General features: G+C 23.1%; 3 protein-coding genes across 4 annotated transcripts in view; 2 read left to right on the top strand and 1 right to left on the bottom strand.

Annotated features, from left to right (window-relative positions):
* The first annotated feature begins 4,768 nt into the window (after nucleotides 1-4,768).
* Nucleotides 4,769-8,410, top strand: LOC122509095 (mediator of RNA polymerase II transcription subunit 4). Its single transcript, XM_043622863.1, has 4 exons — nucleotides 4,769-4,993; nucleotides 7,018-7,424; nucleotides 7,754-7,870; nucleotides 7,983-8,410. Exons 1-4 carry the CDS (start codon nucleotides 4,920-4,922, stop codon nucleotides 8,150-8,152), a joined length of 768 nt encoding a protein of 255 aa, XP_043478798.1. The 5' UTR covers nucleotides 4,769-4,919; the 3' UTR covers nucleotides 8,153-8,410.
* Nucleotides 8,402-15,667, bottom strand: LOC122509094 (germinal-center associated nuclear protein). Its single transcript, XM_043622862.1, has 7 exons — nucleotides 15,316-15,667; nucleotides 15,015-15,203; nucleotides 11,313-11,474; nucleotides 10,881-11,132; nucleotides 10,523-10,663; nucleotides 8,783-8,972; nucleotides 8,402-8,603 (listed from the first exon to the last, which is right to left on the bottom strand). Exons 1-7 carry the CDS (start codon nucleotides 15,372-15,374, stop codon nucleotides 8,535-8,537), a joined length of 1,062 nt encoding a protein of 353 aa, XP_043478797.1. The 5' UTR covers nucleotides 15,375-15,667; the 3' UTR covers nucleotides 8,402-8,534.
* LOC122509091 (protein wings apart-like) overlaps nucleotides 11,439-16,966 on the top strand; it is a 23,473-nt gene continuing 17,945 nt past the window's right edge. The window contains exons 1-2 of one of the 2 annotated variants that reach the window (XM_043622857.1): nucleotides 11,558-11,576; nucleotides 16,219-16,551. In XM_043622857.1, coding sequence (XP_043478792.1) covers nucleotides 16,368-16,551 — 184 coding nt within the window. In that variant the 5' untranslated portion in view covers nucleotides 11,558-11,576; nucleotides 16,219-16,367. Of the gene's footprint in view, nucleotides 11,577-16,218; nucleotides 16,552-16,966 lie in introns of both variants that reach the window. The other variant, XM_043622858.1, reaches the window with a different exon arrangement.

Raw genomic sequence — 16,966 nt, 5'->3', positions numbered from 1 at the left:
AATTGAAATAAATAAAAGAATAAAACTAGAAAAAAGAAAAAAATTAAAATAGTATGAATAAGTGTTGAATAAAATAAATAAAAAAAAATAAAAGTACACAAAAAAGTAGAAAATTAAAACAAAAATAAATTATTAAATAAAATAAAAACTTAACTAACAGAATATAAAATTACGGAAAATGAAAATAATAAAAATAAATATACAAAATACAATAAAACCATAAAAATATGTGACTTGAATAAAATAAAAAAGTAAATAAAGAAAAGTAAAATTACGAAAAACGAAAATAATAAAAATAAATATACAAAATACAATAAAACCATAAAAATATGTGACTTGGATAAAATAGAAAAGTAAATAAAGAAAAGTAAAATTACGAAAAATGAAAATAATAAAAATAAATATGGAAAATAAAATTATATATTATAATATATTATTATACCTAATAATCGACATAATCTGTCCTCACGTAAAGTTGGTGTTGTTTTATAGTTCGAATTGTTTTGTCAAAAGTTTGACAGTTAATTTGTAAATAATAAAATTAGTGGAGTAAGAAAATTTAACCACAATTTCAAAAACTCAATAAAGAAGTACAGTTGCAACTTTTTTAAATAATTAATTATTCTAAGAATTATTTTTGTTCGTATTTAAATAATTAAATTCTGATAAGAATTGATTTAAAAAAGAATTTTAGTTAAAAATTTACAAAAAAAAATAAAAGTGTTAAAGTAGGATTGTTTAGAAATAATTAAATTTAAAAAATTATAGAAAGTGAATTTATCATTCGGCAGTTAAATATTTAAAGGAGAAGAAGCTATCAATAATCCGAATTTGATTCGGATTATTGATAGCTTCTTCTCCTTTAAATTTAAAAAAGTTTTTAAATTTCAATCTTTGAAATTTTAATTGCTGTAAAAGTCAAATAATATTTAAATATAAAAAATTATTAATTTGTTTGCTTCCTTAAAAAATAAAAGTTTTGAATAATATTATTCAAAAATTCGAAAAAAAGTAATTGAATTTTAGAAGACTTGCAGTTTGAATTTTCATACAAAATTTTTTCAATGGTTTTACATTGAAAGTATTTCAACATTTTAAGCAAATAAAGAATATAATAAGTGTTTAAATATTTATTTTACAAAAATGATTCAAATTTGAAAGATTTAATTTGGAAATTCTGAAAAATTAGGTTTTTGAAAAATAGTAATTACAATTTTTTGAAGATATACTTGAATTCCCGAAAATAATTTTAAAAAAAAGAAAATTTTGTAAAATTTTATATTTTAAAGAATTTTATTTGTATTTTTTAAAATACAATATTTTGTGAATTTACATAAATCATTATAATTAAATAATTCAATTCTCGTAGTTGAACTCTGATAGGAGTTGAATTAAAAAAAATTTCAGTTAAAATTTTAGAAAGTAATTGAATATTTAAAGAGTTATAACAAAAATTTTAGGAATTAATTAAATTTTAAAAAAGTTTTTAAAAAAATTCTTGGAAAATTTTAGGGAAGCAGAAGTATGAAAATATTAAAATTTTTATTTAAAAAAATTATTAATTACATTACTTTTCTTTAAAAATCCTTAAAGTTTTAAATAATTTAATTCAAAAATTCTAGAATAATAATTTAATTTTGGAGGAATTACAATTGCAATTTTTAGAAATAATTAAATTTCAAAAGGAGTTTCATTGAAACTAGGATGAAATTTTAATTCCTGTCGAAAAATAAATAAGAATAAGTTTTTAAATTTTTGTTTAACAAAAAGTATTGAAGTTTTGAATAATTTAATTTAGAAATTCCGAAAAAATTTGTTTCTTGAAGAAATGTAATTAAAATGTTTTAAAAATAATTGTATTTCCGAAAAAAATTTTTAAAAATTGAAACAATTAAAAATTTTGTTAAATTTCATTGAAAGAAATTTAATATTTTAATGAATTTTACTTGTAAAAAAAATTATTTTAAAATATAATCGTATATTTTTGAAGAATTCTAATTGCAAATTTGGAAAATAATTGAATTTCAAAAAAATTTAGAATAAACTTATTACCAGGAGTATATAATATGCGTTGGATAAATAAAAAAAGTAAATAAAGAAAAATAAAGTTACGAAAAACGAAAATAATAAAAATTAAATATAAATTAAATTAAATAGAAAAATGTGTGTTCATTGAAAAAAATAGGAAACAAAAAATAAGATCCTGTATTGCATCACAAAAAGGACATGAAAAAACTGGTGAATCCCCATCTCAATTACTTCGTGCAGGATATTTAATATCATTTATGAATCGTTTATGACAGTCAATGGAAAACTGTAAAATTATTCTGAATCATCGTGTGACGTCTGCGGATTCTCCCGTTCAGTGAAACCAGTTCTAATTAATAAAAAACAAACTTACCCGTATATACCTTATATTTTATATGAATTTTGCATTACGAAAATTATACAATTTTCCAATTTTAAACAATTCTCGTTTCTTTTGCCACCGATAAGTAATTTCATTTCTTATCAAAATTTGATTATTTGAAATTTCAATTTCATTTTCGAAGAATCGAATTGGATTATATAATTTTAGGAAGAACATTTCGAGTTTGTCCCTTGGAAATTGCGTCAAATAATGATTATAAAGTGATCTTCTATCTGAATTTTCTGCAAAAAAAAAAAACGTTACAAACTTAAAAAAACAAATATTTATATTTATTTCCGTTAGAAAATTTCTGTAAACATCAATATCGTCAGTAAATAAATCCCGATCGATAAATAAATTTATCGATCGATAATCAAAAGCAATATATAATATAATTATAATTTATTGGAAATTTTTTTAATTGATATTTTCAGTTTTTATTTTTGAATTATTATATTGAAATCAGATATAGAATGTGAAAAGGAGACACATTATAAATGTCTAAAAATATAAAATTATTTTTATACTTAAAATATAAAATTATTTTTATACTAAAAATAAAACAAAAATTATTTTTCTTAGAAAATAAATAATAAAAATAATAGTTATAAATAAATATTTTATCTTGAGAACTAATAAAACTTTTAAATAATAAAATGGATTTTATTTAAATTAATTATACTATATGACTATATTCTATTAAATGTTATTTAAAATTAACGATTCTAATTTAATGCTTTGAAGATTAAAAAATACCAAAAATTACTTTAAAAAAAAATTGTTTTTAAATTAAAAATGTTTCTTTATAATTTTGAATCTGAAATAATTGAATTCTTCTAATGGAATTTACACAAAATTATCAAAATAATTCAATTTCTTGAGAAAAATGTAATTAAAATCTAAAAATGAGTTAATTCTTACGAGAAATTTTATTAAAATAAGATTAAAAACAATATTTAAATTCTTACATAATTATTAAAGAGTTTTATCAAAATTATTAAAAATAATTGAGTTTTTGCAGAGAATGTTATAATTAACATTTACCTATTTAAATAATTGAATTTTTTCGAAAAATTTTATTAGAATTTTTATAATAATTAAATTCTTTTGAGAAATGTTTTTAATTATGAAAATAATTGAAATCTTGGTAAGAATTTCATCAAAATTATATTAAAAATAAGTAATGGAATACCGCGTTTTGCGCGCGTATCATTTGCTAGTAATAATAATAAAATTTTTTAAATATATAAAAAATAGAATTCGTTTTACTATGTATATTGTTTGCTTTATATCTGAAAATAAAAAATGCGGATAAAAATGTATTTGTAATTTATGAAGGAAATTGTACTCTCTTTAACATGCGGAGAAAGTTAGAAGAATAATATTATGTCTATCGTTAAATGTTCACGCAACATAAAATTAATGACACCATAGTGTAACCCGCATAACATGCACGCAATATATAAATGAACACAAGGATATGAAGGACATTCTTTTTGTCTTTACATTATATACCAAACTATTCTCTTTGCGACGCATCATCATACATATAAACTGCTTATTTATAAATTTTTTCTGACCTTCACTTCTTGCACCGACCGTAACTAATGTTCTTTACAAATCCACGCAATAATCTCTCATAATATCCTTTAATTTACTTGCGTGGACTTTATTCAAATGTCATTAATCAACACGATCAGAGATAATTCAATGACCTCTCGCATATACATGAAGAAAACGATTTCCAAGCTTTATTTAGATTTTAGAAGAATTAATTATCGATATTTCCAGAATATTTATAATATAACATTTTCGGTCATTATTCCAATAATTTTCCGAAAAAGTAATAAAAGTATTTTTTGTTGAATGAATCCATTGTAGCAAACTATTAAAATGTTTGTTTTATATTGTAGATACTTAATTGGCAACATTCTTCATGTATATTGTTGATTTATTATTTAAATAATACAAATTATACGAATATATCCTATATACTATATTACTATTTGCCTGCTCTGGACAGCTCTTTAAAAATACTTACTTAAATACTTACTTAAACAACAGTTAAACAATAAACAAAACTTTAAAAACCTTTTTTCTGCGTGCCCTGCGTGCGCAATTGCAGTGCTGCCAACCTAGTTTATTTTAAATAATTCTGTTTAGAAAAGAAATTACATAATATTAGGTGTTAAATACTCTCCTTTTTTCTTAAAAAAAATACTTTTTCATTTTTTATGACTGACAAGAGTGTAATATTTTAGAAAAAATGTTTAACAATGAAATTGTTTTTCAGAAAACTTTTTAAATAAAGGCGCGTACGTTCAACCAATCAGATAGCAACGTATTTCTGCGCATGTCACAATTGCTGTCAAAAGATGTCAACCAAAAAGAGGTTAAGTTTATAAACATAAAATCCATAAAACCAATCATTATTTTTTGTTGAGAATTAATAACAAAAATTTGTTATTTACTGTTGATTTTCATTACAAAAAAAGTACGATAATCAAACATGGCTATGGCAGCAAATAAGAGTACGAGAGAAGAACTTTTGTCTTTAATAGATGATATTGAATTAATTGCAAAGTAAGTCACGAAACAACTTGAAAATACTCTTTCATATAAAAATACAAGTAATTAGTTAAACTAATTAGTTTGAATCTTGCGTTCTGGTACAAAAGGTCCAAACCAAAAGATCCAAAAAATTAAAAATCCAAAAGGACAAAAAGTCCAAACAAAAAAAATATATTTTCTATTGTTTTTATTTCATTTTCCGTTTTTTTTAATTTAAAAATTCAAAAAGATAGAAAGTGCAAAAAATATATGTTTTATTGTTTTTATTGCTTCCTCATAAAACCCATTTTTCAAAATTGCTTTACGATTTTTTAAAAAAAGTCATGTAGATTTGAAATTTTTTTATTTAGGCAAATGTAGGTTTAAAGAAGTTCAAAATGGCATTTAATTTCAAATCTACATAACTTTTTTTTAAAAAAACGTAAAACAATTTTGAAAAATGGGTTTTAAAGCTTAGATATAGTACTATACGATGCAATTTCGCAAATTGAAAAAAAATTTTGGTTAACCAAAAAAAATTCCGAAAAGTGGCCAAAATAGCCATTTTTTGGCTATTTAAGTCAATATTACAAGAAATCCTGACGTGATGGGCCATTTTGGAAATCGGATTCGTATTCTACGTCAAAAAAGCTATAAGAATCACCTACCACTTTTTCTGTAGCAGAACTAAGCCAAAATTTGCAGGCCTGTGTAATTATACATATTTTGGACAATTTGCAATTTTGGACTTTTTGTACTCTTGGATTTTATGTACTTTGGATAAATAAATTTTTGGACCTTATGGATTAGACCTTTCGTCTTGGACCTTTCGGATTGGATCTTTTGTACCCCAATCGAATCTTGAAATCTTGATTTTATTTTGAAATCTAAATTTTTCGGCTAAAAATAAATTGAAAAAAATAATTTAGTTTTAGGTTATGTTGACGAGGATCAAGTAAATTATTATTTTATAATAATCGTTTGTTTTATAGTTCGAATTGTTATGTCAAAAGTTTAACAGTTAATTTGCAAATAATCAAATTAGTGGAGTAAGAAAATTTAACCCTAATTTAAAAAACTCAATAAAGAGGCACAGTTGCAATTTTTAAAAATAATTCATTATTCTATGAATTATTTATTTTTGTATTTAAATAATTGAATTCTGATGAGAATTGATTTAAAAGAGAATTTTAGTTAAAACTTTAGAAAATAATTAGATGTGTTAAAGTAGGATTCTTTAGAAATATAATGAAATTTCAAAAAGCTTTTAAATTTCAATCTTTGAAATTTTAATCGCTGTAAAAGTCAAAGAATATTTAAATATAAAAATTATTAATTTGTTAGCTTCCTTAAAAATTAAAAATTTTGAAAAATATTATTAAAAAAAATGTATTTTTTCATAATTTGGGAGCGTTCACAAATGATGTCACGCAATTTTTCGGGATTTTAGACACCCCCCTTTCCCCCTGTCACGCAATTTCATGCAATTTTACATGTAAAAATACCTTGTGTCACGTTTAGTAGAGACCCCCCCCCTACCCCCAAAAACGTGACATCATTTGTGAACGCTCCCTTTTTAAAAATCATTTTATTTTTTCATCTTTAAAAATTATCTATAAATATAATTGGATTTTTGAAAATACATTATATTTAAATAATTCAATTCTCGTAGTTGAATTCTAATAGGAATTGATTTAAAAAAAATTCCAGTTAAAATTTTAGAAAATAATTGGATATTTAAAGCGATTATAACAGAAATTTTAGGAATTAATTAAATTTAAAAAAATTTTTGAAATTAATTCTTTGAAAATTTAAGGGAAGCAATAATATTAAAATTTTTATTTAAAAAAATTATTAATTATGTACATTATTTTCCTTTAAAAATTCATAGTTTTTCAATAATTTTATTCAAAAATTCTAAACAAATAGGTAATTGAATTTTGGAAGAAGTACAGTTGTAATCAGATATGGCATTTTTTAAATAAGATGGAAGAGTATTTTTTAAATAAAGAGGAATTTTTTTTGTTAACCAAGAATGTTGTATTTTATTTTCGCAGAGAAATGATTGAAAATACAGTAGCGCAAAAACATGCTAAAATGTCAAGTACGGAGCATGCACAGTTGACCGAATTGTTAATTGCCAAGGACAAGGAATTAAAGGAAACTTTGAAAAAGGCTGCGGAGCAGGGAAAAATAAATTTGAAAATGGACGCACTAAAGGCAGAGGTTGAGAGACAGGATCAGGAAATTCAGCAGCTACAACGTCAACTCAAAGAGGCTGAGCAAATTCTAGCAACTGCTATTTATCAAGCGAAACAAAAATTACAGTCAATAGCTCGAGCCAATAAACGACCGGTTGCTTCAGAAGAATTAATTAAATTCGCTCATCGAATTAGTGCGTCAAATGCCGTTTGTGCTCCTCTAACCTGGCAGCAGGGCGATCCACGAAGACCATATCCAACTGGTAGATCAAATTTTCAAAATTTATTTTTAATACATTCAGCGTCTTATTAAGTCCCTTTTTTAGTTATTTATTCTTTTTCTGCTAAGTTGACTATTGATTCAAAATTTACTTTTTTTCTATTTACTTATTTTTTTATTCCTTCATGAAGAAGAGAATGTCTTTGCTAATCGTTAAGAGGAAATCAAAATTTTTATCTCATATATTTTCTATTAATATTAAATTGAATTAATTTTGTTTGTAATAAAAAAATAATAAAATTAAATATTAAGTTAAAAATAAAATTAATAAGACAAAAAATGGATTCAATTATTACATTAATTAATTTATAGATATCGAAATGAGATTGGGATATTTGGGAAGATTAAGTGACCTTCCTTTGAATGGACAATTGATGGGTTCACATCCAGGTATTCCGGCCGATTTGCACAGAGCAGGACACCCCGCAGGTATTTTAATTTATTATATTACTATTTCGAATATTATTGTTTTTATAAAATTTTTATGATAATTTGAATTAAAACTTTTTTTGTAAATGTTTGAAATTACAAATTTTCGTAGAGCCTCCTGTATCGCAAGCAAATCAATTCGCTTGGCATCCATCGGGCGAGATTCATATGACAATGGGAGGACAAGGAAGTGTCGCTATGAATACTCACAAACAAGAAACCGAGGATGTGGAAGTCATGTCTACAGATTCGTCAAGTAGTTCGTCGAGTGATTCCCAGTAAAGAGTAATTTTTTCAAAAAAAAAAGTAAAAAATTACTTTTAATCTCTCCAATTGTTATCCACGTAAGGCTTAAACTTTAAACATGTAAGAATTATTTAAATCTTTTGATAGTTATAAATTAAGAATTTTATTTAAAAATATTGCGTATATATTTAGAATAAAACTCTAGATGAGATTTGTTCGTAATTTTTCTTTGAAATAATGAATTTCCTTATTTTTCTAACAATGAGAAATAAAGACAAAAATGAATAATTTAAATAGAGTTTATTTAATTTTAATAACATTGATCCTATTTTTTTACAAAACCAGTTTGTTGAATATTTTACATTATACTAGCAGACTTTTTCTCTGAATTCTTAATAATCAAGAATTATTTTTTTCACTAATCTAATAAAATTCCTGGTAAAAGTTGGTGCAATTCTTTCGCGTCAAACAACATTTCTGGATAAGCCTGAAACAAAAATAGTTGTTATTATAGTAAAAAATCATTTTTGGTCAAAATTTTCGTAATAAAAGGGAATTTTAAATATGTAAACGAATTGAATTAAATAATGTAAAAGAGAAAATTCATCAAATTAAACGGCGATTAAATTATTATAATTAAGAGAGTATTCGATTTCCACAACTTACAAATTTATCAGCGTTCACAAATTTCTTTTTTTCAAAGAAAACATTTTCATTAGTGAACATTAGGCCAAACAATTGGCAATCAGTCTTGATTTGACAAATATCACGATATAGTAATATTTCTTGCAATTTATTTATTGGGAATGTTAATGTCTTGCTATTGTATCCTTCACTCATCACTTGCAATGATTCACTGCAATGTAAAAGTAAGATTCGAAAAATAAAAAGAGATATAATAAATTTAAAAAAATAAAAATACAAAAATTTACAAATTAACGGTATTAAAGGAATAATTTCTTTAGATCAATTATTAAGTGCCAGCAAAAAGGAAAAAATCTCCACCTCCTTAAAGTATGAAGTGTGAAAAATTCAGATTTGCAAAGATTTTAATTTTAATTTCAAAATTCACTTATTTCTAAAAATTCACGTTATAATGCTTTTAATATTCAATTATTATCTAAAATTTTAACTAAAATTTATTTTTAAATATCAAGTTTTATTAGAAAATTCTACGAGAATTCAATTATTTAAATATAAAAATTAATTTATTGAATTAATTGAATGTTTCTTATTTTTAAATTTTTAAATAATTGAATTCTTTCGACGAATTTTAATAAAATTTTGAAGAATAATAATTACATTTTTCACGAACGAATACAAAATTATTTTCTAGAATTTTAATAAATCCTTCGAAACAATTTAATTATGTTTTTAAAATAGTAAAATCTTTGCAAAAATTCAATTATTTTCAAGAAAATTTCACGAAAGAATTCAATTTTTTTCTTAATTCGTTATAAAATCTTTGCAAAAATTTTTTTTTTTTTAAAAAATTCTACAAAAGAATTCAATTTTTTTTATTCGTTATTAAAATATTTTCAAAGAATTTAATTATTTTATAAAATTTTAATAAAGTCTTCGAAAAAATTCTATTATATTTATAAATAGTAAAATTCTTTGCAAAAATTCAATTATTTTTAATACAATTTTAATAAAATTTCATGAAGGAATTCAATTATTTTGTAATTTTTAATAATATTTTTCGAAAAAAGTCAATTATTTTCTAAAATTTTAATAAATCCTTATCAAAATGATTCAATTATATTTATAAATACTAAACTTCTTTGCAAAAATTCAATTTTTTTCTTAAATCGTTATAAAATTTTTCGAAAGAATTCAGTTATCTACTTTCTAAAATTTTAATAAAATACAATATAATTAAATGTTTAATTTCAATTTTTAACAAACACGATTATTTTAAAAACTTGAAACAAATTGTTCATAAAATTAAATTATTTTCAAAATTTTTAATTAAAATTATTAAAGAAAATTCATTATTTAAAAAAAAATTCAAAAAAATTCTTCAAAAAGAATTTAATTAGAATTTTTAAAAATTTTAAAATTCTTCAGGAGAATTCAATTATTTTCCTAAATAATAAAATTCTTCGAAGGAATTTTATTATTATCATCAAATTTTTTGATAAAATTCTTTGCAATAATTCGATGATTTTCAATACATTAATTTTAAAATTGAAAATATTTAAAATAATGAAAAAATATTTTAAAAAAGTTAAGAAACAAAAAAGGAAACAACAACTAACTTCAAACTGCGAACAGGTTACCTGAATACAATTTATTTATTAATATAGAAGAAGATAATTGAATTCCTGTGAAATTTTTATTATTTATAAAAATAATTAAATATATTTAATGCTAATAGTTCCTATGAATAATTAAATTAGATACCTTCTTATTTTTCTTAAATTACATAAAGCGGCGGATTTCAATAAAGGCGGCAATGTACTTATTAATCGACAGGTGCGAACATAATTTTTCAAGTAAGCAGTAAGTGATATTTTCATCGCTAGTTTCACTTCTGAAGATTGCCTAAAAAAATAAGACAAACTATTATTAGTAAATAATAATTTTAATTATTATTAAATAATAATCGTTATCATTAATACATATATTTAACAAATACAAAACAAACATTTATCATCGACGACAGTGAATTTAAAATGTAATTTATAAATATCGACAATTAAAAAAAGAGAGTAATGCAACTGAAATTAGTTAAAAAGAATGAATGAAAATCATGATTTACTTATATCTTCTCGGTAAATTTAAACCCCTAGTGAGAGAATTAATTTCCCCTAAATTGATCAAAAGATAAATAGCTTCCATTTCCGAACGATTATTCCTCAAATTCAAATTTTTCAATGCCGCATCAATATCATTATTGTCGATCTCAATTTTACTGCACTCATCATAACAAACCAGTAAGTGTTTTAAACACTCTAGCAAATGTTGATAATTTATTTTTGGATCAAACGTAGAGATAGAATGGGTACACAATCTATAAAAGAAGCGTACTTTTAAAAAATAGTTTTAAAGAAAAACACAATATTATGTAAAGTTATTATATAGGAATTTTTTACAACGTACAAAAAATAGTTTTCTTTATAGTTTACAATTATGTTATCTATTATTACAAAATGTCAATATCAATTTTAGTAGACTTTTCTCCCAACATTACCTTTGTGCCGCATAAACGTGGAATCGAACGATTGGTTCTAATATTTCAATTGCGTCCAGTGGATCGATTCTTTGAATAACTAAATCTTGCCTTATGGCTCGCAATCTATCAAAAATAAAATCGTAAATAAATACCCAATTATAATCGGCTCTTGTTGCTATTCTGGAAAGAAATAGGAAACATATTAGTTTATTAAGTTACAAAAGAAAGCAAATTAGTCACATTTTTTTTGTGGAAAAAAGATGGACGTCTTTTGCAAAATAGGTAAGAAAATAAAACTATTATAAACAAATAAATGATTTCCATAATTCTTAAGTGACATGAGAAAAGTTAGTTTTAATATCACTCTAATTTAAATTTAAATATTAAATATTTCTAAATACCGTTAAAATATTTCTACAGTGTTGCCACAAAAATTTAATTTTTTTTTCACTGACTTTTCCCTGATTTCCAGACAAAATTTTGATTTTTTCCCTCAGTGAATATTCCGATTCACTTTAAAAATGATCGGATACTCAAAAAATGTACTAATACATTTATTTATGAATTTCTTTAATTGTAAAATTATTCGAAAACATCAGTAAATTCATTCTAAATAAATATTTAATCATTATTATTCCATAGGAATAAAGATTTTCAAAAAATTTCAAATTCAAACTTTTTTTAAATTCAACAATTTAAATAACCATAAAATTTGTTTAAAAAATCAAATTATTTACAAAAATTTTAATATAATTCTTCGCAAGAATTCAATTATTTTTACAAGTAATAAAATTTTTCACACAAATTCAATTATTTTCACAAATAATACAATTTTTCATAGGATTTCAATTATTTTTAATACAATTTTAAATAAAGTCTTCGAAAAATGTAATTAATTTCAAAATTTTTTTTCAAGATTTCAATTACATTTCACAAAGAATTAAATTCTTCGTTGAAATTCAATTATTTTCAAAATCTACTATTTTAATAAAATTTCTCAAAAGACTTCAATTTAAAAAAATATATATATAATAAAATTCATTGCAAGAATTCAATTAATTTCCTAAATAATAAAATTCTTCACATGATTTCAATTATTTTTAATACAATTTAAAGTTAATTCTTCAAAAAATTTTATTAAAATTCTTGAAAAGAAATCAATTATAAATTATTTTTAATAATTTTTGAAAACGTTCCTTGAGAATTTTTTAATCGATTTGTTTACAATTCAATTTTACAGAAACTTCGATTGTTTGTAAATTCTTCAATTAAATATATATTGGAAAATAAAAACTACAAATAAATTTTTAAAAATTAATGCTAAAATGCTTTTAATATTCAATTATTATCTAAAATTTACACTGTAAATCATTTTTAAATCAATTTTTATTAGAAAATTCTACGAGAATTCGATTATTTAAATACAAAAATAATTAATTTATTGAATAATTGAATGTTTCTTAAAATTGAATTCTCATAAAGAATTTTATCAACAAATTTTTAAATAATTGAATACATTCGACGAATTTTAATAAAATTTTAAAGAATAATTCCATTTTTCGAGGAATTTAATTAAAATTGTATTAAAAATTATTGAATATCTACGATGAGTTTTATTAATTTATGACAATAATTGAATTATTGGCAAAAAATTTATAAAAAAATATTGTAAATAATTGAATTCCTGTGAAATTTTTATTATTTATGAAAATAATGAAATGTTTACGTAGAATTTGATTAAAATAGGTAGTAGATAATAAAAATCATTGAATTCAGAGAAATTTTTGAAAATAATTGATATTTTCCCAAGAGTTTTAATAGAATCTTTGAAATTTAGACGAAAATTTAAAAAAATTTTTGAACATAATTGGAATTTTGCGATAAGTTATATTATTTATAAAAATAATTGAATTATTGCCAAGAAATTTGTAAACGAAATTTGCAAATAATTGAATTCCTGTGAAAGTTTTATTAGGGGAAGATGTTCGGTTGTGGGCATAGTTTCGTTTTTGACTCATAATTTGTGTCCTTGTAGATATTAAGCAAATATATGTATATGTATTTAAAGCTATAGTGACCTTAGCTAACTACTGATGAAGAAACTAAATTGATTCCATTGACTAAAAAAATTTTATTAAAAATTCAATAAAGTGGGCATTTTTCTAACAAAGAAAATTTTGGTTCGGTTGTGGGCACTCTTGAAGAATCAAATAAAAATGCCAAAAAATTAACTAAGTAACCATTCATTAACTACGTAAGAATAATTTTATCTAATTTTGACATTACTTCCTCCCCATGAAAGGACATATAAGATTTCTAACACTGAACCTCAGCAGCATAGTCACTAGCTACGAACGACGCATAAAAATCAAAGTCTTGTCATATTAATTTCCGTGCTAAACTACGAAACTTTTAAAATTCATAAAATACTATTAAATGTTGTAAGGAATTACTTATGATTATATCGACTACGATATTTCACGATTTGTCAAGAATAAGAGTGGTGTCCACAACCGAATCAATTTAGGTGCCCACAACCAAACTTTACCATCATTTTGAAACATCATGAAAAAAAATTTGCTTGTGAACATGGTTGTGATATTTGGTATTGGAGCACAAAATATAACATATTTACTGTGTAAATACGCATTGAACTTATCATTTTAATTAATTCACTTCGATTTGTTGAATATTTAACAATGTTTAAAAATACATTTTTGTTATATTCAACGTGTCAAAAAATTAATTTATATATAGTAAAAAGCACAGTTGTCTAATCACTTTTGTATTCTCATCGATAACTACGTTTGGTCATAACACACACGTGACATTTGTCAGATTAGAAAAATCCCATTTCTGTCAAAAGTTCTGCGGGGGTGACCACAACCAAACCATGCCCACAACCGAACCTTTTCCCCTATTTATAAAAATAATTAAATATTTGCGAAGATTTTAATTAAAAAATTTTCAAATAATTGAATTCTTTCGGGAAATTTTATGAAAATAGTAGATAATGAAAATTATTGAATTGAAAGAAATTTTGTTGGAAAATATTGATAATTGCTCCAAAATTCAATTTTTTTTAGTGTTTTTAACTAAAATTCTTCTATAAATACATTATTTTTAATATAAATAATAAATATATTAAAAAATTTAACTAATTTCAGAAGAATTTGAAGAATTAAAATTTTTCAAAAATCTGAGTTTTTTAAAATTTTTTATTCAATTCATAAAAAATTGAAAATTTCTAAAACTTTAAATTAATACCTTTTGAAGTTCATTTATTTGTGAAAATTGTAAACTTGCGTTTACAATCTCGTTTAAAATTCAATTTATTTTGAAATACTTGAGTAAAATTATTCATTAAATAATTTCTAAGTAATAATTTTATTATCGTTCTTCAAGAATTAAGTTATTTAAAAAGAAACTATTGTCAGAAGTAGAAAAAATTGAAGGTTTTTGTATTAGAATTTGTGGTAATTTCATAGTTTAGGAGACAAACAAAAAACAACACAAAAATTCAGTAGATATTTTCTTATGAATTCTGAAAATTTAATTTTTTCCACAACTTTTAATAAAAATCCTTGACTTTGCCCTGAATTCCCTGACCTGTGGCAACCCTGTTCTAAATTTACACTAAAATATTTCTAAATGTTAGATGAAAAAATTAGAAGAAATTAAGACAAAGAGAAATGAATTTCAATTATGTAAATTATTTACCTGGTAAATAAATAGTTAATAGTCATAATTAAAACCGGTTTAGGTCTTAATTCACTGAGATCTGTCATTGATCGGCCAGCTGCTGGTCTATTGAAACACTTGACTATTTTCGCAGAATCTGCTTTTGGATATTTTGTATTTTTTGTCTCGTCCTTCTCAAAAATGTGCAATAAACATTTCTCTTCTCTCCTAAAAATCAAAATTTAATCCTTTTATTTTCTGAAGAACCAATTGAGTGAAGAATTGTTTGTTTCTTTTTCTCAGAAATAAATTCTTTTAATTTATTATTTAATTCACTTACATGCGTCGTTCTTTTTCTGGACACATTGCCATACAGGTACCACTTCTTAAACCACTCATATTTTTGCCTAAATTCTAATATATTTATGTTTAAAGAAATAATTTACTTTGAGAGTGCTAACAGCAAATCATTGCGATTCATAAAACATTGATAAATAAATACCATAAATACGGAAGTTTAAATTTTGAACATTGAATTGTTTTCTTCTAAACAGTAAAAATAATTCTCTAACATTATTCAGTAGTTTTCTTTTCGGAAAAACACAAAATTTTTTCAAGTTATTATTTTAATAAAAGTAAAAATATGTTGATATTAGCAGACGCTCTTTTTGACAGTAAACAAAAAACGTTACGAAGAAAGAAAACTGCTTTATCGTTAAAACCCGCAGTCGGTAAATAGAAAAAGTGCCATCTGTCGACTGAAATGAACTTTTCACTCAATAGTTTCAATTGGTTTCAATAGTTTGATCCGAGCGAAAAACATCGACAGATGGCAAAGATCATGTTATGATTAATAATTCTCGTGAAAATCATATTGTTTTTCACAAAATATCGAGTTTAATAAAAAGTTTAAATAATAAGAAAGCAACGAGAATGGATTTATTAAGTGTGGGTGACGATTCAATGGCGAATTTAAAGATTTGTAAATTCGTTCAAAGCGGGAGAGAGTGAATGAAACATGGCGTTTCTTTCATATGTTCCGAAAAGCGAGCACGCTGATTAATTTTTCTCCGCTTTTTCATTAGTTCAAGTGTGTGTGAAGACAGGCAATTATTTCTCATTTCATAAATATATATTTACAAAAGATTTTTCAAGGACTTAAAAATTTGTGTTTTCTCTATTATTGGTGTTTGAAGCATTTTTATATATAGTGTTTTGTGTGTACAAATTATAATCTATATAGAAAATGTCCTAACGAGAAAGAGAGAGAGAGAAAGATAGAAAGATAGAGAAAAAAAGAGGTGATCACACAAAGTTATGAGAAGCTTCAATTCACTGGTGGTATATGTCTTTTGGAATGCAGAAAGTTTATGAAATAATAGCACAGACAAAATGACGTCACGAAGTTATACGAAATCATATGGTCGTAAAGTTAATACTGTCTCACCAGGTAGTATACAATTTGACAAACTCTTTCGAGAAAACAGTAATCGACCCTCGGCTGCCAAATCAGCGGGCATCGTCGGAAAATGGGGCATAACTTCCTTCACGTCAATTCGCAGCACAAATATTAATGGTATTTTTCATTATTTTTTCACCTTTCAAAATTCCATTCATTATTTCTTTATTATATTGATTTTCATAAAAATACATAGTGAAATTGCAATTTATCTTAATTCTCTCATTTCGCTCTCCTCTAACTTCTCTTTCAATTATGATTCTTAATTATACCTTATAAATCTAATTAAAGATTTCTCCAATCGCTTTGTCAAGTTTCTCGTCGATTTTTCTCTATTATTATTATTGATTATTATTACTTTTTATTATTATTGAACAGGAATCACAGTTGGTCCCCTTTTCCACTTTTGTCCCCTTATTTCAATTTTATCACCTTTTTTGCTGCTTGTCCCCTTTTTCACCTTTTTCTAACCAAAAATAAGGAAAAATAATTAATTATCATTCAAATAATTAAAATATTATTATTAATAGTT

Source organism: Leptopilina heterotoma, unplaced genomic scaffold, assembly GCF_015476425.1.
Source record: "Leptopilina heterotoma isolate Lh14 unplaced genomic scaffold, ASM1547642v1 Lhet_6, whole genome shotgun sequence".
Lineage (NCBI taxonomy): Eukaryota > Metazoa > Arthropoda > Insecta > Hymenoptera > Figitidae > Leptopilina > Leptopilina heterotoma.
Note: the sequence above shows the minus strand (reverse complement) of the source record. Positions and strands in the feature narration are given on the sequence as shown.